The 23,753-nt window shown below is 32.2% G+C and overlaps 2 protein-coding genes across 2 annotated transcripts; one reads left to right on the top strand and one right to left on the bottom strand.

Annotated features, from left to right (window-relative positions):
• Positions 1 to 661: 661 nt before the first annotated feature.
• Phum_PHUM189850 (Rho GTPase regulating protein, putative) lies at positions 662 to 8,927 on the top strand (the record flags this gene model as incomplete). The annotated part of the gene is made up of 8 exons (XM_002425232.1): positions 662 to 952; positions 1,047 to 1,264; positions 5,567 to 5,693; positions 6,049 to 6,311; positions 6,399 to 6,621; positions 6,942 to 7,518; positions 7,650 to 7,888; positions 8,028 to 8,927. 8 exons carry the CDS (start codon positions 662 to 664, stop codon positions 8,925 to 8,927), a joined length of 2,838 nt encoding a protein of 945 aa, XP_002425277.1.
• A 1,332-nt stretch (positions 8,928 to 10,259) lies between these two features.
• On the bottom strand, positions 10,260 to 11,750 carry Phum_PHUM189860 (Variant-surface-glycoprotein phospholipase C, putative; the record flags this gene model as incomplete). The annotated part of the gene is made up of 2 exons (XM_002425233.1): positions 10,260 to 11,092; positions 11,543 to 11,750. The coding sequence occupies 2 exons, from the start codon at positions 11,748 to 11,750 to the stop codon at positions 10,260 to 10,262; spliced, it is 1,041 nt and encodes a 346-aa protein (XP_002425278.1).
• Between the last annotated feature and the right edge of the window lie 12,003 nt (positions 11,751 to 23,753).

The following is a 23,753-nucleotide window of genomic DNA, read 5'->3' on the forward strand; positions in this document are numbered from 1 at the left end:
GTCCGCAGCAAATTTTTTTTTTTTATTGTTTGTTGGGCGTTTTTTTTTTTTTTAAACAAATCAACATAATTAATTCAATTGTGTTTTTGTTAGTCAAACGATTCGAACGTGTTTTGTCATCGTTATTATTATTATTACGCGGGAAAAAAACGCCCGAACGGTTTTAATTCGCGCCATTTTTGTTTTCCTACTGAAAATATTTTCGGCCACGATTAAATAATTTAAAATGTTTTTTATTTCGAAGGCTCGAGGTGTTACGACACTTTAGAGCAGACAAACAAGACCTACTAGATATTAAACTTTGATCTTATGACGTCATCACGGTGACGTTTTTTTAATTAAAAAAATAAAAAAATAGCATTATAAGCGCGTTATTGCCATTTTAAATATTTCGCCGCGTGACGGACGCTTAAATTCTATTTTCCTGTCATCAAACTCACGACGATCATAAAACCGTTTTTTTTTTTTGTTATCGCGGAGGTGTGATTTATCAAAAGTAACATTTGACCTTTGAACTTTTAATTCGTGAGTGTTTTTATTAATTAATTATTTGAAAATGTTATAAAATCGACAAAGGATTCGACGAAAAGAAAGAGGGCGAAATTCGGGAGCAGGGTACTACTACTACCTATCGATCGATAGAAAAACGTGTCATTAGAAAATGTATTTTAAGGGTTTTTTGTATTTTGTTGTTCAGGTTGTGAAAAAAGGCCAGGAAGAAAGCGATCTTGAAAGGATACAAGATTTATTTCCTGGTGACGCATTGGGACTCTACGATAAAGACGCTTTAACAATGCGTATGAAAGGTTTGATACGTAAAAGAAGTACGACGGCATCGAAATTACAAAGAGCTCTCTCGGCGAAAAGAACGGAACCGGAAGAACAATCATTACCGAAAGATGGACAAGACAAAAGAGTTTTCCTATTGGAAACACCCGTACAATTCACAACGGTAAGTTCAAAAATTTAATTTTTATTTATTTTCGTACAATTTTTAATACGTTTCCGGTTCCGGAATAATTTTTTTTTTTTGTCTGGTTTTTCAGGGCGTTCAAAGTCAGGAAAGACATTTGTTTTTATTCAACGATTTATTACTCGTTGCAAAAGCACGTTCGGGTGGTAATTTCAAATTGAAAGAAAAAGTAAGAATATCCGAAATATGGATGACAAAATGTTCCATGGAAGACGTTATCGAAGTTCACAAAAGTCAAGAAACTTCTTTCGTTATCGGTTGGCCGACAACCAACGTCGTTGCTACTTTCAGGTAAACAAACAAAAACGATGCAAATTATTTTTTATTATTTTTTTTCGCCACTGCCACTAATTTTACCCGACGCGTCTTCTGCTTTCTTATCTGATTTATCGTGTATTTAGACAGTCTGATAAGTGAAAGAACATTTTTAAAATATTATTTCTTATCTATTTCCACGGTCGGTAAGGAATTTTGGTGGTAGGTACATCATCATCATCAACAACAACCCATAAAGAGAGGGTAAATATCATTATTATTATTATCGTTCCACTTCGAATTACTTATTCTTCTCTCCCTCCCCCCTCTCTCCCCCTTTTTTGTTAGGATTTCATTGTGTTTGATTAATTGTTTGGAAAAAAAAAAAAAATTTTTTTGAAGGTGAAAATTTTTTCCAACTTGATTTCCTCATTTTTTTTTTTTTTTTTTTTTTTTGGAAAATTTCATCTCATCGAAATATCTGGAACGTTACTCGATTTCCTTGTGACGTCACGCACGAAAATCGTGGGAAAGAGGGAGGGGCTGTGGGAAGAACGTGGATGATTCGAAGGATTCGAAATGATGAGAATGTTTGTTGATCGGGTTAAAATTTTGACGAGTTTATTATTATTATTATCATTATTTATTTTAAACGAGTCCCTGGGGGAAGGGGGTAGGAGATGGGAGAACGGGGGGAGGGTAACGTTCGAAAGAAAAAAAAATTTCCAGAAAAGTGTCGAGTTATGTTAATGTCACGCGTTAATGTGTCTGTCGGACGTGTACCACGGATGGTAATGGAAAAAAATGTAAGATAATCGTGGAAGAAGACTAATTTTTTTTTTTTAAATTATCAGCGACATGCTTTTAAAAAAAAATGTTAACTATTGTTAGTAGTAGGACCGTAGTCAGAGAGACAGTCAGTCAGGCACGTCGTCGTGTAATAATCAGCCAGTCGTCAGACAGGCAGCAAAAAACCAGACGAAAAAATGAAAAACGGACAATTTTATTATTATTATTATTATTTAAACCGGTACATAATACCCCACTCTTATTCTCACAGCAGCAAAATCTTTTTTTAAAAAAAAAAAAAAAAAAAAAGAATAAGATCATAAAAAAAAGGTAATGAAAATAATAATAGAAAAGAGAAAAAGAAAGATAGAGAGAACGAGTTCACGAGGTAAAAATATACAACAACAACCAACAACCCTTAGTTGAGGGATTACCTGAATCGACCAATCAGGTGAAAGAATTTTTTTTTTTATTCTTTTCTGGGGAGGGGAGGTAAAAAAAAAAAAGTTTTGCATTTATGTTCATATTTCTTATTATTATTATTATTCGATCTTGTACCACCAGCTGATCGATCGATTCGTGATGAGTACAAAATTTAAAACATAATTTTATTTATAAAAAAAAATTTTTCTTGTTGTTGTTGTTGTGGTTTAAATTTAACTTTTTGTTTTAAAGTTATATAAAAAAAAAAAAGTGAATGAGTGAGAGAAAGACGAGTGAGAAAGAGAGTGAGAGAGAGAGAGAGATAGAAAAAGTGAAAGAATTTTTTTTTTGAAGAAGAAACATAAAAATTTCAGTGAGTTTGTGCTTTGCTTTCTTTTGTGATCATCGCGTTTGTCGTTGTTTGTTCTCGTCGTCGTGTTTCTTACTGTGTGCGGATTATATGAAATCGTTATTTAAAAAAAAGCATTTATTATTATTATTATTACTATCGTTTACGTGGGATTAATATAATTTTGGGATTATAAATGGATTAATAGTAATAATAAATTTAAAGTTTGTGTTTGTTTTTGTGTGTTAGAGAGAGATAGATAGATAGAGGGAAAAATGAGATTGAAATTATCCGAGGAAAGTTTTGAATATTTAGCGGATGTTGACGAGGATTCTGTTGACACGACGACGTGTTGGTCGACGAAAAAAAATAGGAAAAAATTTAAAATCCGGTGTTTGTCGTTAGAATCGGATAAATTAATTAATGATTGTTGTCGCGTCGATTGTCTTAAATACAATCAAGACGAATTCGATTCCAGGCCGGTCACTCCAGTGTTATCATCGCAATGTAAAAAATTTAAAATGACAAACTGGAAATTACTGGAATGTAGGAAAAAAAAATTTAAAAAAAATTTATTTCCGTACGACGACGACGACGACGGGGAAGAAGAAGAAGGGAAAAGAAGGTAACAAACAACAAAAAACTATTTTTTTCTAACAACTTCCGCAGACCGTATATAAGTTTAGCACTTTTAAATCGTTTGTTTGTCTGTTCCTTCTCCGTTTGTTTGTTTGTTAACACGTTTGTTAATTTCCAAACGTTAAAATAGGAAAATAGTTATTATAATTTTGAATCGAATATTTTATTTATTAACAAAAAAAATCGGGCTCGTTGCCAACTTAAGGGAAATGAAAAAAAAAAAAAAAAAAACTTTGGCTTCATCTTTCATTCGAATAAGATTCATTAAAAAATCCGTTGAAGATTCTTTTGTATTCATTGCCAAATAAATAATAATAATGATAATGATAATAATGAAAAAAACAACGACAACGACAAACTCTCTTCCATCGTCATCATCGTCAAATCTCGCTCACGCTTTTTTTTTTTTTAGTTAATTTTGGAGTTTCCGCTTATTTCCGCTGCTTAATCACTGGATTACAATTTATGAGATTAAAAAACTTTTTTGGGATTAAGAAAATAAAAATAAAAAATTTTCGGATTAGATTATCGAATTAATCGTGGATTAATTGTTTTTTTTTTTCTGCTCGTAAGCAGAAGTTTTGTTTTTTTTTTTCGCCGACTCGACTAACTTTTTATAAATGCCGATCGACCATTTTGTTTTTTCGTATGGCAAAACGTTTCGCGTGATTCTTGTGACACTTTGAATTTAAAAAAATTATTTTGTTACTCGTACGTCTATGCCTTTTACCCCCCCATAACTAGGTGAATGCGAAAGGGGAAAATTCGAACGTGGAAGTAATTGAAAAAGTTGAAGAACGTTAAACTCGTTCCACGTTATTTAATCGAATTAATTAATATTTTGCAAATTTTTACCAGGTTGATTAAATCGATTAATAATAATAATAATAATAAATGATGAATTAGGGTTGTGGTGGTGGTGGATGAGGGGAAGATGGGGGGGTTCGTGATTCGTAACGGTTTCGTGAGTGTTTGTAGTAAACCACGCACACCTCTCGTACCTTGTTTCTCTTTTTCTTCATTTCCTTAATAAAACCTCGTACGCGACATCAGGTACGTTATAAATATATATATAAAAATATATTTTTATTTTTATATAGTATGAGGACGATGAACTCGTTTTGAAAAAATTCTTCTTATTCCGCGTCAAAACGAGATGAATTTTTTTTTTTTTTTTTTTGACAAGATACGTAATAGAAATATTTGGTTTTTTTTTCCTTATTCCTAAAGGGAGGGAAACTCGTAGGTCGTGGATGATGATAAGACAGGTAGGAGGAGAAGAGAGAGAGGGAGCATGGGGGGAGAGGGATGGTAAAATTTATTTTCTACTGCTACGTTTGTCTGAGTTTAATTTTTTTTTTTTTTCTTAGTGTCTGTCAATGAAAATAAGAATGATTAGTTTAAGATTCGTAAGCGGTTGAGTTCTCACTAATTACCAATTAACGACGACGGCAACGACGACTCGAATGGTACTTTATTATTATTATCATCATCATCACCATCATCACCATTTTCTTTTTTTTTTGTGTGTTTGTGATGGGAGAATTTAAGAGAAGATGAATTTGGTATGCGAGTTTGGGGAGTGTTCATCATTGTCGTAGCCACTACCACCGTTTCCACCTCCTTCCTGCTCCCTGCCTCCCCCCATGTTTTCCATCATCGTCGTCGTTTTTGACGTCATGTCTTCTTATTCGTTATACTTTTTCCAATTTTTCATTACATTTACTATTATTATTATTATTAATAATAAATTGGGTTTGTAAGTTAAATTGAAAACTGGGCGGTCACATCGTCGCGTTGTTGTTGTTGTTGATGTTGATGCTTTCACGTTTGTTGTTGTTCTTTCTTTCTTTTTTTTTTTCTTTATAATTTTTTTTGTCCTTATTTTTTTATTGTTGTTCTCATTTTAAACAAAACAAAAAAAAATTTGATGGGTACATCGAGTCGTTAAATTTTATGTTGTGGATTTTTTTTTTTTTTTTAATGGCGTCTGACTTTTTGGAAATTATTACCTAATTTTTTTTTCATTTTGTTTTGTTTTTGACGTTGAGTGATTAAAAACAAATTTATATTAACTGTAATATCGTTTGTCGTTTGTTTATTAGATTTTTTATTACTCGTTTTTTTTTTTTTAATAGCACACAAGCTACTAGAGATTTGTGGTGGAATAAATTAAGCGAAGTCGTTGCCATTGAAAGAGAAAAAGAGCCAAAATCGACTAATATTCAAGTATTGTACAACGACGTATCGACGGGTATCGAATACGTAAGTACCAGACATGAAACGTTAATTGAATTCTAGAAAAGGTTTTTTTTTTTTTTTTTGTCGAAAGACAACAATTAGACAATCAAACCGTCTCCAATATTCTAGACGACAGTCTGCTTACAAAAAAAAAAAAAAAATTTTTTTTTAAAAATATGACTTCGATACGAATGGAGGAGAAGGGTACCCACGATAACGCTTACCTGTGTGCGTGCGTGTGAGTGAGTGAGTACGTGCGCGGGTACATGGTTTTTGTTTGTTTGTCTGATTGTCTCCATGTGCATTAAAAATTTTTCGTTTTTTTTTTTTTTTTCATTCGATAAGGGTTGTAGTAATAGTAATTATTATGATTAAACAGGTAAAAACGTTTAGCATCGGACCACACGACACTGCCACTAGATGTATAGCACTAGCATTAGATCATTTAGAAATGAGAGGTTTAAACGCGGCAGAATTTCAACTTTGGGCGAAAACGTCGAGAGACGAAGCACCATATCCGCTCATAGGTCACGAAAGACCCTTTGCCATTAAATTAAGTTGTCTTCGAGAGGGTTTGAGCACGGAAGAAGGTTTCGATTTGGATCATTGCAATAACGTACACGGACCTGACATGCTCACGAGGTGAGTTTTCCTACTTTCCTTTAAAACTTATTAGGTTCTTCATTTAAAAGGATGGTCGAGTGAATTTGTCTTATGGTAACCTTTCAGGTGCCAATTCATATTAAGAAACATACAAAGGCCGTTGGAATGTGCGAGCGCGGAAGGGAAAAAAGATAGGAAGAAGAGTAGGAAATCACCCATGAGAATACGTCACGTGTTCAGACGCAGCGTTAATAAGGACGATTGCGTTGATCATCCATATCCAGGCGTACTATTTGGTCAACCTTTGTCGAAAGTTACTGATGGAGAGTTACCGCCGCCCCCCGTTATGGTGAGATTCTCTTTTAAAATTATGATGATCCCTCATAACGATGTCTTAAATGTTTAGGTTTCACGCAAATGAAAAATTAACGTTTAATTTCGTGTTTTAAGGTTCACATTATGTTTTTATTTATTTCATCGAGGAAAAACGTAATTTTGTTGTTGTTGTTTCCTCTCTCTCTCTCTCTCTGTCTCCCTTTTATAACGAGTTTTTTTTTTATCTTAGAAAAATTTTATGTTTTACCAGGTTTTTTTTTTTAATGAACATCATACAAAAAAATGTTGTTTTCACTTAATTTAATTGTGATAATAATTGTTTTTATGTTTCAGTCTATGTTTCAACAAGTTTTTCAAAAGGGACCCTTTACCCAAGGTATATTTCGTAAATCAGCCAACGCTAGACTAGTCCGAGAATTGAGAGACAAGTTAGATAGCGGAGAAGACGTACAATTGGACGTGGTACCTGTGTTGGTCACTGCCGCATTGTTAAAAGAATTTTTAAGGTCCCTACCGGAGCCTCTACTCGGGTCGACTCTATACCCCCTTTGGTTGGAAGCTCTCAATTGTGGTAATCAATCGGAGCGTCTTCTCCGTTTGAAAAGTCTCGTCGAACAACTTCCAAAATCGAATCAAATCCTTTTGGCTCATTTCCTATGCGTACTTCATCACATTGCGAGAAAATCATCTTTGAATTTAATGTCCGCCGGTAATTTGGGTGTTTGCGTCGGACCGAGTTTACTTTGGACTCCTTGCATGACTCCGGCAGGTTCAAAAGCCGTTCCCGCTTTGGTCGAAGCATTAGTCACACACTGTGAAGTTATAATTGGACCTCACGTACCGCATTTATTAGGAGAACCGCCGGAAAGGCCTCAAGATAGCGGTGCCGAAGAATCCGATAGCCTTCATTGTAAGCCTCTTAAAAATTTTTTTTTTCTTTTTCCTTTTATTTCTTTTTTTTTTTTTTTTTTTCTTTGAAGATTAAAAATAAATTCGAACGTGTTTTAATAACGATAGGTAATAACGATTTTTGTTACGCAGCTGGTGGTCTTCGGCGAGATGATTCATCAATTGACTCCTTAGAAAGAGAACTACTTGATCCACCTAGGAAAGATAAAATGTCATTAAGTCGGGATTCGGGATTAACTATGTCGGATTCACAATTGTACACTCCGGATGAAGAAGAAAGCACGTCGAGTAGCAGTTGCGGTTCGGGTAGAGGTGTTTATTCAAACACAACAACTCCTACTCACGCAAATAATTATCATCCGCACAATAAGGTAAGATTGGCAACACTGATTGATTGGATTTTTTTTATTTTTCAAATATCGAAATCTAATTTACAACACTCCTCGAGAAAGGGAGGAAAATAAAAGGCAAATGAATGGAATTTTATACAAGGAAATTAATTATTTTCAGGTATCGCCTTCGTATTCGGTACCGGGAGGCAATACAAATTTAGCTCCATCCGCTTTGACGACTACGCCCAATAGGAAATACGTACGAGTTTATAGAGGATGGGAGGAAAGAGTGCAAGACTGTTGCCGCAATCGTTCAAATTCAATTTACTCACAAACCGTTAGATCGGGATCGGGAGTGATAAATTCAAATTTTCAAAGGCAAGATTGGTTTAGGCAGCGGTCGCAATTGAAACGACTCAATTCCGGTGGAATTCCGACGGATTCGACGGGAGCAAGGTCGGCATCCCAAGAATCCCTACTCGGGAGTCATTCCAAGGAACCGTGCGAAACGACGACCGGGAGACAAATGATGTGCAAAGAACGTAAATTCCAACACCTTCCTCCCGTGCACTTGGATCCGCTTCCGGATGAGAAAAAGTCGGCGGAGAGAAGGGGAAGGTTACGACAGCGAGAATTAGCACACAAAACAGCCGCTCAACGTTCTAAATCACTTCCTCCGCTCGAGGAACATACGAGGCACGATAGCGTGGATCAAAAGTGGTATTCTCCTCCGAACGGAGAAAATTGGAATCGGTCGGGATACGATGAAACAAATTATTCATGTAAAGTGCCAGACGTGGTGGTGACGAGGACGAAAAAAGACGGTCACAGTGTTCACAAAAGCATAAATTCTAATCGTAATCACGTGAGAGACGATTTAAAAAAATTAGAAAACACGTTACCACCCTTGCAAAAATCTCGAACTATCGAAATCCCTCCTCCGTACAGGCCTCCTCCGACGGTGGGCACGACGAGTCTCAATACGAGAGCACCCATCACGACGTATCACCTGAGGAAAGCCTTATCGAGAAGAATAATTATCGATCAAGACGACCACCAAGAAGAATCGTACGTTTGAAATCTTCCAATTACCTGTCCATGTTACAAGTATGTTTCACGTGCCATTCATTCTACAAGTGTATATTATTTTCATTATTATTATTATTACTTCGAACGGTTCTCGACCCCCCGCTTTCCCCCAAAAGAGGGGTGAGGTGTTACCGCAATCAATGTCGTCAACGCCAAAATAAAAGAACCACAAGAAAGAAGAAAGAAGAGAGTGGGAGAGTTATTTCACTTGTGAAATGGTCACAAGGCAACCAAAGTTCAAATTCACACACACACACGTACATATATATATATTTACATACGCACACGCACACACCCCACATGTACACATTCGCGCGCGCGATTATGTATTGACCGACTACCTGTTGGGGGTAGTTACCACATTGCAAACATTAGAAATTTGAATGATGCGAGTATATTATAGCATTTCTTTCATCGTAATTATTATTATTATTATTCGTGCCAAGAGTGCACAATTAAAAATGGCGGCATGTTAATTATTATTATTATTATTATATATTGACGGAAAGGGAAAACGATGTCGAACGTTGTTATTTCTTTCAAATTAATATATATATATATATATATATATATTATTATATCGTTTTATTTCCGATAGGAAATCGCAGCCATTTTTTTTCTCATTCTCATTCTTATTTTAATAAGTGTGTTCGATTAATAAATTTTCTAATTATTATTATTATTATTGTTTTTTTTTAAATTAAATTAAATATTAATAATAAAAAAAAAATTGTGTCATATAAAAAAAAATTATATTATATATATATATAAATGTTTTTTCTGTTGATAGTCGTTTATTTTGTTACGAAAGCTCACAAATTTTTGACCAATATATAAAAAAAAAAAAAAATTATTTTAATTGTTTTTTGCTTTTTTTTTTTTACATATACACATATAAACAAACGAACAAACAAACAAACAAAACAACCGTTTGTATAAACGTACACTATTTTTTTTTTGTTCATTACAACTACTAATACTATTTACAATTATGATTATAAAGTGAACTTTGGCGACATTATACGGTAAGTTAGTATACAAAAAAAAAATTATTTAAAAAAAATATGCGTGTATTACACGTGTACACGCGCACGCACGCACGTGTGTAAAAACTAAAATATAAAAATAATAAAAAATACACTGGACGTTAAACATTGATTAGTCAGAGAGTTGATGAGAAGAGAGTGAGTGAGTGAGTGAAAATAATTAATATTTAAATAAATAATTATTATCATGACGTGACCTGTCACGCATCATTGTAATAATAATAATTATTATTATTATTATTGTGTCAAGTGATTTAAAAAAAAAAAAAAAATCTCTATAAATTTTTATAATTTATTTTGATGACGTTTTCTGTGAAATCGTAACCTTCAATGAAATCGCATATGACGACGTTAACGCCACCCATTCCGCACGTTTTAGTTTCCAACCAAGAAACAATTTTTTCATTTGATTTATATGCCAATTTTTTCAAACTACCAAATGTGTGTAGTGTTATGTATTTAACATTCGGCGTCAATATGGCTTGAGTCACGTGACCCATTCCATCTTTCCTTTCTGTTAAACCCTTATTTAAACATTCCAATAATTCGTTAACGTCGATTTTATCGTGCCAGGGAGTGTGCCACGTTCCCGATGGCCAAAAAATATCATTTAATTTTGTTATTATATGCCTGTACACGATTAATATTTGATTTCCAAATTGTCTAAATAAATCCAATGTGTTCTCTCTCATTCTTCTATCCCTTCGACATATTTTATCATCGAATATGTTCACCAATAGAGTTATCATTCTTTCGTGATCCTCCGTTTTGAATTCGTAAAAATGTTGAAAATCTAATACGACAAATTCTTTCGGGTGAGACGTTAAAAATTGATTGATTTCCTCTAGGAAACCTTGTATCCGTCCACCGTATAAACCGTGAGCTACAACTATATCGTTATTTTTATATATAACCAATCTTATATCGAAATATCTTATCCCTAAATATAATTGTCTAGTGACATCTTGTTGTTGACCCTGTGACCATTTGAATATAATTTTATTTCCTAGGGGTTTACACCATTTTCCAATATTTTGTACAACCAATGGAGAATCTGGACTCACACCTGAATTAGGTGATATACTGTAGCTGAACGAATTGTGAGAACCTAATGGGTGACACCGAAAACACATCATTAATCTCTAACCCTTCTCGTTTTTTCATTTTCATTTAATTAAACACACTCTCCATCCCAAATTATTATTATTATTATTTAAAGCAAAATCCCTCAAATACTAAATGTAAAATTTGTTAAGTTTTAATAATAATAATGATATGTCATGTGAAATTTTATTATTTATTTAATAAATGTGTGTGTGCGAGTGTAGGTCACTTGGCACAATTTTTATTTAATGAAATTAAGAATGAATATAAAAATATGTGACCTTGTAAACAACTTTTGCGCAATTAAATATTATTATTATTATTAACAGCATCCTTCTTTGTACGTTTATATTGTAGAGTGAATATGTTATATACTTTGATGAATTGATTTTAAATTATTAATTATTAAAAGCGAAAAAAGCGTTATTTATATATATAGAAATAAAACAATTACCGGGTATTGCCAAATAAATGAATGGGATTTGGGTCAAATTTTCTGGTAAATATTCCATCCAACTTTCTAAATTTATTCTAAAACTTTTCAAACTTGGAATTGGTGATTTAAGTAATTGTGAGTTTGAATTTGATATTCCTGCTCTTGATTGTGCATCCCTAGAAATTATTTTAAATGCATTAGAATTGACTAGATGTAATGTGCTCATGTATGTAAATACAAATAATTTATATAATTCACTTCATATTCAAAACATATTACAAAATAAAAAAAAAAAAAAAAAATGAAAACAAAAAATTTGGTTAAATATTTTTTTTTTGGATCACTTACTCCATGTTTACTTTTAATTGGTCGGTTTTTTTAACGCTGCCGTTATTATCGAAAATTCAACTTTTCAAATTCAAAACGCGGAATATTTTTCTTACAAACAAAATATAAATTATTCGTTGAAAGTTTTATAAAAACTAAAAATAATAATAACGTGTTATTAATGCGACGCAATTAAATTTTATCCTTGTAAATTTATTTTAAAAATAATTTTTTTTTTGTAAAAAAAAAAAAAAAAATCCAGGAGGCATTGCATAAATTACACGTGCTGCGCTCTATCAGATTTTTAACGAATTAGTAATATATATTCATAAGCTAAGTAAGACTACGTAATAACATAACGTTCAAGTACGTTTCGTACATTTAGTTTGTGTGGAGTCGCAGTTAGCCGAGTATCTTAGAGGAAAGGAGTTTTTTTTGTGAAAATTAATAATTTTCGTTTAGTTTGTTATATATTTATATATAAATATATATAATATTATTTCTTAAATAATGGCCGAAGAAAACGGCGAAAATGGTTCCGTCAATGGAGACGTTCCAGAAATAGAACTTATAATTAAGGTAAATTACAAAAAATTAAACTTTAAATTTTTATTCTTTTGACTATGACACACAAACGCCCATGTTTTTTTTTTTTTAACATTACTAATGGCGCGGAATGAAATAACTATAGGACACATAACGTTCGCAAAAAAAAAACTAAAATTTTGTTTTAAAAATGAAAACGTTATGCATTCTATATTATTTAAAATTGTTACATGGAAAATTATGTCAGGTAATAAATATATATATATATATATATATATATATATAAATTTATGTATGCACGATGAGGACATGAGTTAAATTATTTTACCTCAAGGTCATTTCAAAAAATCGGTTACGTCTTAAATATACATCTTTTATATGAAACGTATAATAATTTTTTTTTTAAGAATTAGTAGTCTTAAGAACTTTTTTTTTTGATTACTTATAGTTAATTATAATCACAATCATCATCATTATAGTTACTCTTATTACTATTACTTAACACTGGGTAATTTTTTTTTTTTAATTGTTCCCCCCCCCACTCCGCCATTACTTTTACACTAATTGAAATTTTGTTAATTAAAATGTGTGACAAAATTTAAACCTGAATTCACATAATATTTAGTCCTACATATAAATATGCATACACACACACACACATATATATATATATATTTTAAAATTACTTTTCGACTCATGTGACTCATGTTTTTCTCTCTCTCTCTCTCTCTCTGACTATTTTGCAAAAGTCTTTTGGTACAAATTAAAAAAATCAAACAAAAGATGTTGCAAAAAAAAAAAAAAAAGAATTTCTTTCCTCGATTTATTTGTTTGTATCAAATTTTTAAAAAATGGTTTACTTTATTAAATATTCAGACATGATTTAAACCATAAATGAGAGAGAGAGAGAGAAATACATCTTGCTTTTGAGTCATTGATAAATGGTTACAAAATGATTATTTATAGTTTTTTAATTTATCATTGCTTAATCTACCACAATAATCCACAATGTGTGAGTTGTTTTTTGTCGAAAATGAAATAATAATAATAATAATTTTTTTGTAACATGAAAAACTCTTATCGATAAGTTTTCATCACATGTGATATACACAATGAGTTACAAAAAGGAAAACAATTACACCATGTTATGAAATTATTCGAATTCGAATGAAAGTCACATTAAATGAAAAAAAAAAAAAACTGGGAAAATCCATATTTAGTAATGATATTCATAATAATAATAATAATAACAATAATAATAAATTTATTACTTGTGAAACTTCTTTTCTCTTCTTCTTCTTATTTTTCAAATTGTTGGCCTCACCCTCATTTCAAACAATTTCATAATCCATATATCGAGTTTAAATGTGAGGTTAAGCCCAAAACAAATTCTTTATATACCATTTGCTCTTAATTGAAATTTTTATCCATTGTTGGTTTTGTTCTCTCTTTCTCTCTCTCTCTCTCTCTCTCTTTTTGGAAATTTTAACATTTTACCAAACAATATAACTGTTGTCTTGTTTAATTTTGCTCGGTGTAATAGCAGAAGAAAATTTTGAGGGATCAGTCGAGAAACCATTTTATTATTTTCCTAAAAATATGATAAGTTTTTGTGTGTGAAAGTAATCGAAATTTATTCATTTGAATTTTTTATTATTATTATTATTATTAGAATGTGTGTGTAATGTGCGAGTGATTTATAATGTTTCTCTCTCTCTCCCTCTCATTTTCTTTCTATATGTATATATTTCTTTTTTCTTTCCCTCATTAACTTTCCCATTAATTAATAATTATTTAATACTTGTTGTTGTTGTGCAAATTATGGAAGAAATAATTATCATCATCATTATTATTATTATTGTTTATTAGGGATTTTGTGTTTTTTCTTGCTGGTTTGAAAATAAAACATCATTGTTTGAGAGAGAAACTTTTGAGAAATTCATTTGGGTGTCAGTAACATGTAAAAAAATTATTTTGGATTTGGCAGAAATAAATTGAAGAATGGTGGGAAGAGTCTCGTTTCCCTGTCACTCCCCTCTCCTCTCCCTGCCCCCCCATATAAACACACATGTCGACTCAGTTTCTAATATTCCCGATTTAGTTTTTTTTGTTTTTCGTATTAAATTCACGACTCGTTTTCTGGCATATCTGGCAGGCAAAAAAAAAATTTAATTTGAATACAATTGTATCAGAAATTGAGCATGTGAAAGTCACGACTCGTTTATTTTTCACTTAGGCTTTAGCCCGAATGCGTTCGATTATTATCATTTTCATTGGCGGAGCATCGTCCTTGAACAAACGACTCCCCCCTCTCCCTCTCCCCACGTAACGTAACAAACGGAGAAACGGTTTCGAACGGTTGGAGAGGCCCTTGGTTTATTTAGTGTCGTCGTCTTCCAATAATAATCTTTTATACAAATGTGAAAATTTGAAACCTCTCCCTCCCCTCCAAAAAAAAGAAAAGGTTTTCGTATGAAAGGAAAAGGTTACGATGCCCTAAAGACGTATGAGGAAAAGGTTACTAAACCTTTGTCCTCTCTCTCTCTCTCTCTCTCTCTCTCTCTTCGAACGGCACCACGAATGAATTTGACGTTTAACAAAAAAAAAAAATAAAAGTTATTAAAACGAGTTTTATTTTTAGTGCGATTCGAGTAAAAGTGAAAAAAGAAAGAAAAATGGCGGTCGTTATTATAAAAAAAACATAAAAATAAATAAATAAAATAAATAAAGAGAGAGAGAGAGAGAAAACACACGGGTTTGTTCGTCAGATACGATTTTTTATGGCTGTGGAATTTTTTTTTTTTTTTTTTTTTTTTTTGCTTTTGTCACATCCACTTTCTTCTGCTTCGACAATAACGTGTTTGTTACACCCAGACGAAGTGAGGAAGTGATTTTTTTTTTTTTTTTTTTTTTTATTAATATTTTTATTTTTACTTTCTGAACGTTACGATGTTGTTGCTACTGCCACGTTCCCTCCCCCTGTCCCCGTTGCGCGATTCCACGTTATGTCAGAATTAAATTATTTTTCAATTTTCTTTTCTATATTAATTATCGTCAATATTATTATTATTATTATCATTACTATTATTATTATTATTATTATCATCATTTTTTTTTGAAAAGCCATTGTCTACCAGGTTAATAATGAAATAACGTTATTTAGTATTATTATTATTAGTATTATCATTGGTATAGTTTATTATTATTATTTTTTTTTTTTTTTTTCAATTCAATGTTCACTTTTTTTTTGTTTGTTTGTTTGTTTTTCCCCTGGTAGACACGGTTTCCATTTACAAAATTATTATTAAGTTACAAAATAATTGTGAATAAATCAAGAAAGAAAAAAAAAAAAAAAAACAGAAAACAGAAAACGAAACAAAAACAAAACAAACATATTGTGGATTTAAAAACAAACGAAAACCGTGTGTGTGTGTGTGTAGATTCATTGACCTCAAACTTGCTGAACGTTTTTTTTTTATTTATTATTATTATTATTATTATTATTATCATTATTATTATTATTATTATTATTATTATTATTATCATTATTATTATTATTATTATTATTTTATTTTGTTGTTATATTTCACTTTATGAAATTTCGTACGGGCGTGATTTATAATCGACTTTTTTTTTTTTTTTTTGAACGTTTGGTTGTTGTTTGTTTTTATTTTTTTTTTTTCTCTTCTCCATTGTTGGCCATCGTCGGTGTAGTTTCGTCGTTTTCAGGTACGAACGTACCTGGCCGAATCGAATTTGGATTTTTTATTGTCGTGAGTGTGAGAAAGAGAGAGAAAGAGAAACAGTTTGCCGTGTTATATTTTTATTTATTTTATCCGTGATGAAAATATTTGGCAGCAGGAAATGCCGAAAAAAAAACACTCCCGTTTGTTTGTTTGTTTGTTTGTTTTTAATATTTTGCAGTTTTGATTTACGCCCTTTACGTCCGTTTGTTTTTTTTTTTTTTTTTTAAATAAGTAACGTGGTATTATAAAACTCTTTACGAATAATCGATGCCCTCTTCAGTTTTCCCGAGATGCTGGGTCACGATCAAGTTTTTCTTTCTCTCTCTCTCTCTCTCTCTCTTTCTATCAAGACTTTCTCTCGTCGATTGTGCACTTCTGTTTTCGCCGGTTTGCTTTCTCTTTTCGTATCAAACGTGTACGCAGAAAATACGACGACGATTCGATCGAAGAGAACGAGAATCGAAAAAAAAAATTGTTAAAATCACGTTTGTTATATCACGAGAAAGTTTGTCTGTCGTCGCTTTTTATTATTATTATTATTACTTTTTTGTTTGTCGTCGTCGTCGTCGTTCGTTTGTTGGTTTCTTATCAGTCCTCTTGACGTCATTAAGAAGAAGAAGATGAAGAAATTAGGTTGTTGGTTCCTTGGTTACCTCTACGACCTAAATTCATCATCTCCTAATTCACATGCCGTGTCAAACAAATCAAGGATTCCTCCTTCCCCCCCTCCCACACACTCTCTCTCTCTTTCTCACTCTCTCTTTGAAATCGCATTATTATTAACATGTCAGGAATTTCTTACGATGGGTGCGTGTGCTCTCTTTTTCTCCGTACGATAGATAATTTATTTCGACAGAAATACAAATCTGGTGACCCGATCAGATTACGATCGTTAAATGCTCGATTTTTTTTTTCTCCTCTCCACGTTTTTTGCTTTCACCATTTTCGTCTGCTTGTGTGACGTGGGTGTTGTTAAAAAAAAAAACGTTTTTTTTGTCTGTACGTGGTGGCAATAGGCAGGCAACAAAACGAATCGATGACTTTGTTGCCTAATAATGATATTAATAATAATTTAAACATTCGAAAAACGAAGAAGATTTTTGCTCGTAAGGAAATTTATTACTATTATTATTATTATTATTATTATTATTATTATTATTATTATTATTATTATTATTATTATTATTATTATTAAAGACCGTAAATGATTAAAAAAAGTGAATACGTTTTTTTTTTTTTTTTTATATATTTATTTCACGAAAATCTTGACGAGAACAACTTTTTTTTTCCTTCTTCTTCTTCTTCTTCATCGTTTTTTTTTTTTTCTTGTTCTCCGCAAACCGCAATCCGGTATACGGTTTAGTTTTTACTTTCATTTATTATTATTATTATTATTATTATTATTATTATTATTATTATTATGTCGAGTTGTTTCCTCAATAATGGCAACTTTTACCAAATTAAAAAAAAAAAAAAAAAAATATCATTTGTTTTTTCCGGTTTTTCGTTATTATTATTATTATTATTATTATTATTATTATTATTATTATTATTATTATTATTATTATTATTATTATTATTAGTATTTATTTTATTTTGTTTTGGGTTTGGTAACTCGTTTTCTCTCTCTATCACACCTGAAAACTTTTCAGGTGGACAGACAAACAACAACAACGACAACGGAAAAATTTATATCGTACGAGTTTTTAATTGATGCGATTGATTTCGATTAATCGAAAAAGCGATCGATCGATCGATCCTTCTAGTTCTTTTCCAAAGGTCGAAGGTAAATTATTAACGAACGAAGGATAAAAGTTATAGCTAGCACGTGAACGATTCAGGTACGGGGGGGGGGCGTTCGTCGGGAAAAGGGGAAAAGAAAAAAAAAATAAATCAAAATGTAGTTGGTAGTTATTATTAGGTAGGTAGGTAGGTAGTTAGGTATTAGGAATTGGTGGTACTCGCGAACGTTTTGTTTTCGTACCCGTTTCTTTCGATTCAGGTGAATTCAGGTTCGGGAAGTAGTTGTTGAAAAATTTATTTATGTTTGTTGAAAGAATGTTTTTATTTTCACGATGTGACGCGCTTCGTTGAGTTTTCTTTGTAATTTTTTAACTCTCTTTCTCTCTCTCTCTCTTTCTCTTTTTCAGACGATTTTAAAATCGTCTGTTCGTTGTATGGTTGATTGGAATTTTTTTTTTTTTTTTTTATAGGAATAAAAAACGAAAGTTTATGTTTTAGAATGAAAAAATGATTGCGATAATGATTGTCAAGGAATGAACACGTCTTGTTTGTTTGTTTGTTTTTGTGTTGACGTAACGTTCGAGATTTGTCGATCGGTTCGTTAAACGTGAAAAAAAAAAAAACAATTTATTTTTGCATCGCCGGTTTTTTTTTTTCTTTTTATTGCCAAAAAACTAAGAGAAAGAGGGGAGGGGAGGGGTAGAGAAGAAAAAAATAAATCGTTCATTCATTTTTTTTTTCAGAGAGAAACGCGCGGCTATTATTATTATTATTATTAACTTTCGTTATACAATCTCCTCATACGTTATACGTACATCGTATCCTAACGAAAAATTAATTTTAGTAATTTTTTTTTTTTTATTTTTTCATTTTTATACGGTTGGCAATTGTGACGTAACGTAAATCGTCTTACGTAATCGTTCGATGCAAAAATTATTGCAGGTCGAACGGTTTCGAACGAAAAAATTTGAAAAAGAGAAAAAAAAAAGATGAATAGGAAAATAATTATTTTCGTTCCCATTGAGTTTCTATTATTATTATTATTATTATTATTATTATTATTATTATTATTATATATTGATTATTGCGCAATCGATTATCGAATTTTTGAAAAAACGATTTATTGGATATTTGGATCGAAAAGAAAAATATTATTATTATTATTTTCCATCCAATTAAATTAGGAGAAGAAAGGAAGGAAGAAAGAAAAAGAAAAAAAACGTTAATCGAAATGGAGATTTTTTATTTTATTATTATTATTATTATTATTCGTTAATCTTCTTTCTCTTTTCATTCATCTCTTTTCTCATTCTCTTCTTCGTGGAAGGAGAAACGAAGGAACGAAAAAATGTGATTTAAATAAATGATGAAGAACGTCGTTGAATAAAATGATCAGGCTCTCAAACGAATTATAAATAAAATGACCGTTGAAATGTCACGTGGGAGTAACGAAAAAGTTTCAGGACTGAACAGACAAAAAAGGAAAAACGAGAGGAAGAAGTAGGAGGAGGAAAGGGAGGAGAAGGATAAACGAAAGGAAAGGAAAACGAAGGAAAACCGGGAATTCCTTTAAAAATGATCAACGATAATAAATATAGATTTTTAATTTTTTAAAAGGGAAGCAAGGAAAAAGGTTTAAGGTTTGTTTGTTTGTTTCCCTTCTCCCCTCCTCAAAGGAAAAAAAAAAATTGGCGTTCGATGATGATGATGATGAATTATCAAAGGAAAAAACGAATTTAAAAAAAAAAAAATTTAAAAAACGTATTTCGTTTGTTTTGTTTGTTCTCTCCGCTGAAACTTTCCATAATTTTCATCATCATTGACTTTTAGTTTAACCCGTGAGAAACGCGCGCGCGGTTGTTGTTTGTTTCATTAATATTATTATTATTATTATTATTATTATTATTATTATTATTGCGAGTGGAAAAGAAAAAGGAAAAAGGGGAAAAAGGAAAAATTGAAAAGTTACGCGAATGTATGGGATCGACCGTGCACCTTATTATTTCCCTCCCCCCTCCCGCCCTTTTTTTTGTTTGTTTGTTTGTTCGTTTGTTTCCTTGTTTTCCACCTCATGATAAACGTTTGCCCGGTTAAAATTCCATAAAATTTCGATCGCGCCTTGAATTTCTCGAGGAAAGTAGTTTTAAGAATATTTCTTGGTTGTTTTATATAAGTCGAAGATGATGGCGGCGGTGGCGGTTGGCAAAATTTCTTTCTTTTACGACGACGAATGCGAAAGTCGTTCGGTAGCATAGCAGAAGTTATAAAAGTGAAAAAGAGAGAGGGGGGAGGAGAGGAGAAACACTTTCGATTCGCATGCGAATAAATAATTTTTCTTTTCTTTTCTTTTACCACGATGAAGTTATCTTATTGTTTTCAACCATTATTATTATTATTACTTTAAAGTTTCGTTCGTTCGCATTGTTAACAAACGATTCGAAAACAAACAACTGTACAGAATTATTACTTTTACTATTACGTCTCTAACGTTACGACGACAAAGTTTCAAAAAAAAAAAAAAGACATAAAATTTTGTGATTTTTTAACGAAAAATTTATTCATCGTCATCATCATTATTATTATTATTATTATTATTATTATTATTATTATTATTATTATTATGATCATCATTACTTTTAACAACTTCCCTTTATGCAGATTTTGGTCGTTAGTTAAATTTTTTAAGTATCTTCTTCGTTCGTCCACTTTCTCGCGTTGCGCAATAATAATAATAATAAACCGTTTAAAAAGTTTTTTTTTTTTTATCAGGTTTTTTAAAAATTACTTTTAATAAATAGGTTTTTAAAAAAGAAAAAAAATCCTGAATCACGTTCCTTAAAGAAAGAGAGAGAGAGAGAAAACAATTTGTGTAGGTCACATGTTGTCTGAGTAGTTGTAGTAAGTTGTAATGTTGCGGTCGGCGGCCGCCATTTTGCAATGATTTTCGCTTTTTCTCTTTTTTTTTTTTTTAAATGGGTCGATTGGACACTAAAGTTTATGTGTATAAGTAGAGGCAGACATTTTTTTTTGGGAGGGGAGGAGAGAGGGGAAGGATTTGTTGTCGGAAAGGTGCGAGTGTAATTGATTGACGTCGTCGATGGATGGATTTTTTTTTTTAGGAGGGTCGTGGCTCGTGCCACGATCGGTATCGAAAACAAAATACCGTTTTTTTTTTGTCTTTTGGTGATTTTGGTCGATTTCAAGGTTGGCATAAATGTTTACGACACGAAACGTATGAATTTTTTTTTTAAAAAACAATTAATCAGCGATATTTAACCTTTTTTTTTTTTTTTTTTTGAAATCGTTTGGACGGAAGTGATGACGCTGAATAATTTACAAACGGCGGATGATTGGTCTCCCTTTCTTCCCCCCGCCTGTTCGCCCCCCGGTTTTCCTTTGGTCTCTCATTTTGCCACGATGCGAAAGGAGGAAAAGGAGGAGGAGGACACGTTGAATGAATTTCTGTTTCGAAGGTTGTTTGTTTTCGTCCTGTTGCCGTGTCATCTGACTTATGTCGAACGACGACGACAACGTTCGTTATCTCGTCACTATCACAATATATACCCATGCCTATCGCATGCATATCAATCCTTCATGTTCTATTTAGGTTTTTTTTTTTTTTTTTTCTATCTTTATCTTTCGATCTTGGTCACTTACCTTAAAATTTTATCGGGGAGATTAAAAAAATTTCGTAGTGCCTTGTTTTTTAAAATGAGAAACGAGACTAGATATGATAATATGATTGTTGTTGTTGTTGTCGTTGTTGTGATAAGTGATTAAATAGCTCAGGTATGTTTTCCGTTATCAAACGATTCTTTCCATCTCGATTATTTTCTCTCTCTCTCTCTCTCTTCTCTCTCTCTCTCTTTTCTCTCTCTCTTTTCTCTCTCTCTCTCTTTTCTCTCTCTCTCTCTTTTCTCTCTTTTCCTCTTTGTTGGTATTAATTAGTGAAACGTTTCCATCTCCATCAGTTTGTTGTTTTTTTCATTCACCTGTTTTTTTCAAATTTTCTATTTACCCGGCGCCCCAAGGTTATGACGATTTCAACTTTCTCTTGAATCTTTTGCGTCGCGCCGAGAAGATGTAAGAAATTAAAAAAACGAGAGCGAGCGTGACCCCCCCGTAGGCACACGCATGCCCTTTTGCGTATTTGAGTAATGTGATTGATTGATTGATTGATTGAAATAATTTATTTACGTGTCGGATCGCGTCGACCCAAGACTGCCTAAAATAACGGCGAAAACCCTATACGGAGTCGAAAGAAAGAAAAAAAAAAACGGGGCACGAGAACGTCCGATTAATGCTTTTATGGAAAAAAAACCGTTCGGTGGTTTTTATTGAAAGAACGAACGGTATGCACACGAAGACGTTTCCCTACCTTCTTCTCCTGCCACGTTATGATTCATTACTCGGTATCCGACCCCGATACGATCGTTTTTTCAATAGGGCACCTATAGGGCACTCAAATTCCTTGAACTTTTTACAGTTGTTGACGTTGGATTCCATTTTATCTCTCTCTCTCTCTCTCTCTCTCTCTCTCACTCTTTCTTTCTCTATTCCTATCTTGAAAATAATTTCGAATTGGTAGAAAGAAAAAAAACAACCAAAATTTCCCCCGCAGAAGTGAAAAAAAAGAGAGAGAAAGAAAATTTATTGTGTGCAAAAATAAAGCGAGAGTAAGAGAGAGAGAGAGAGAGAGAAAAGAACCCGCGAGTTTTTTTTACTTCAGGTTTTTCATTATCCACCCAGCTCATTGCCAACTTTGAAAAAAAAAAAAAAAGAAAATTTATTGCGTAAATCGAATGTGAAGTCATTTTTATTATTAGTCAAAAAAAAAAAAAAAAAAAACTTTTAGCCTTGCATGCGAAATGTCTTCTGTCTGACATCTTTGGTTTTTTTTTTTTTTTTTTCTTACGAACGCTTGTTTGTTATTATTATTATTATTCATACATCGAGTGTTTGTTTGAACTCGCGGTTCGCATCATCATCATCATCATCATCATCATCATCATCATCATCATCATCATCATCATCGGTGGGCGAGAAACGTTTTTTTTGTTTGCCCGCGTGTGTGTGTGTGTGTGTGCGTCTGTGTGCTTTATAATCTCTTGAGATTTTATTTGAAGGCGTAAAGCTAAAGGATGGAAGAGAAGGATAGAGAGAGAGAGGGAGGGTAGGGGAGAGAGAGAGAGAGAGAGAAGGAAAATTTTTTTGGTCTTAGCTATACAAAGATGATTTCAGAATTGTTTTGTTTTGGTCGATTATAAGGAAAATGTTAAGGCCGAATCAAAATAGAAAATCTTCACTTATAATTTATTAAATGTCAGACATTTTTTTTTTCTCTATGGAAATGTTTTTAGAGAGGAGATTATCGAAGGAAATTATCTTTGGCAACAAATAGGTTTCGATAGTTTCGATATCTCGAACTCCGATACGAAAGAAAGAAAGAAAGGAAAGAAAACGGGCGAAAAAAATGTTCATTTAATATTCGATGAGTAAAATCGGAACCGGTTCCTAGTTTACGGTTTGACCCGAATTAATCTACCTAGAGAGAGAGAGAGAGAGAGAGAGAGAGAGAGAATTTATTAATTCTTGAATGATTTCATTCCTTTTTTACTACATAAGTTTCATACGGTGAGAGGAGGTGCCGTTGAATTTTTTTTTTTTTCTTAACTAAATCATGCGCGAAAAAAAAGGAAGTGGTAGTAGTAGTAATAATAATAATGAATCGGTTGGATTATTATCAGCGTTCCATTAAAATGGACATACTGGAAACCGGATCGTGTGTGTGGGCCCCCCTCTCCCCCCCCGTACTGCCGTATCGAACTTTCGATTCTCTTTTCTTCTTCTTCTTTCCGCATCGTCGA

The sequence above is a fragment of the Pediculus humanus genome, genomic scaffold, assembly GCF_000006295.1.
Source record: "Pediculus humanus corporis 1103172107540 genomic scaffold, whole genome shotgun sequence".
Classification (NCBI taxonomy): Eukaryota; Metazoa; Arthropoda; class Insecta; order Psocodea; family Pediculidae; genus Pediculus; species Pediculus humanus.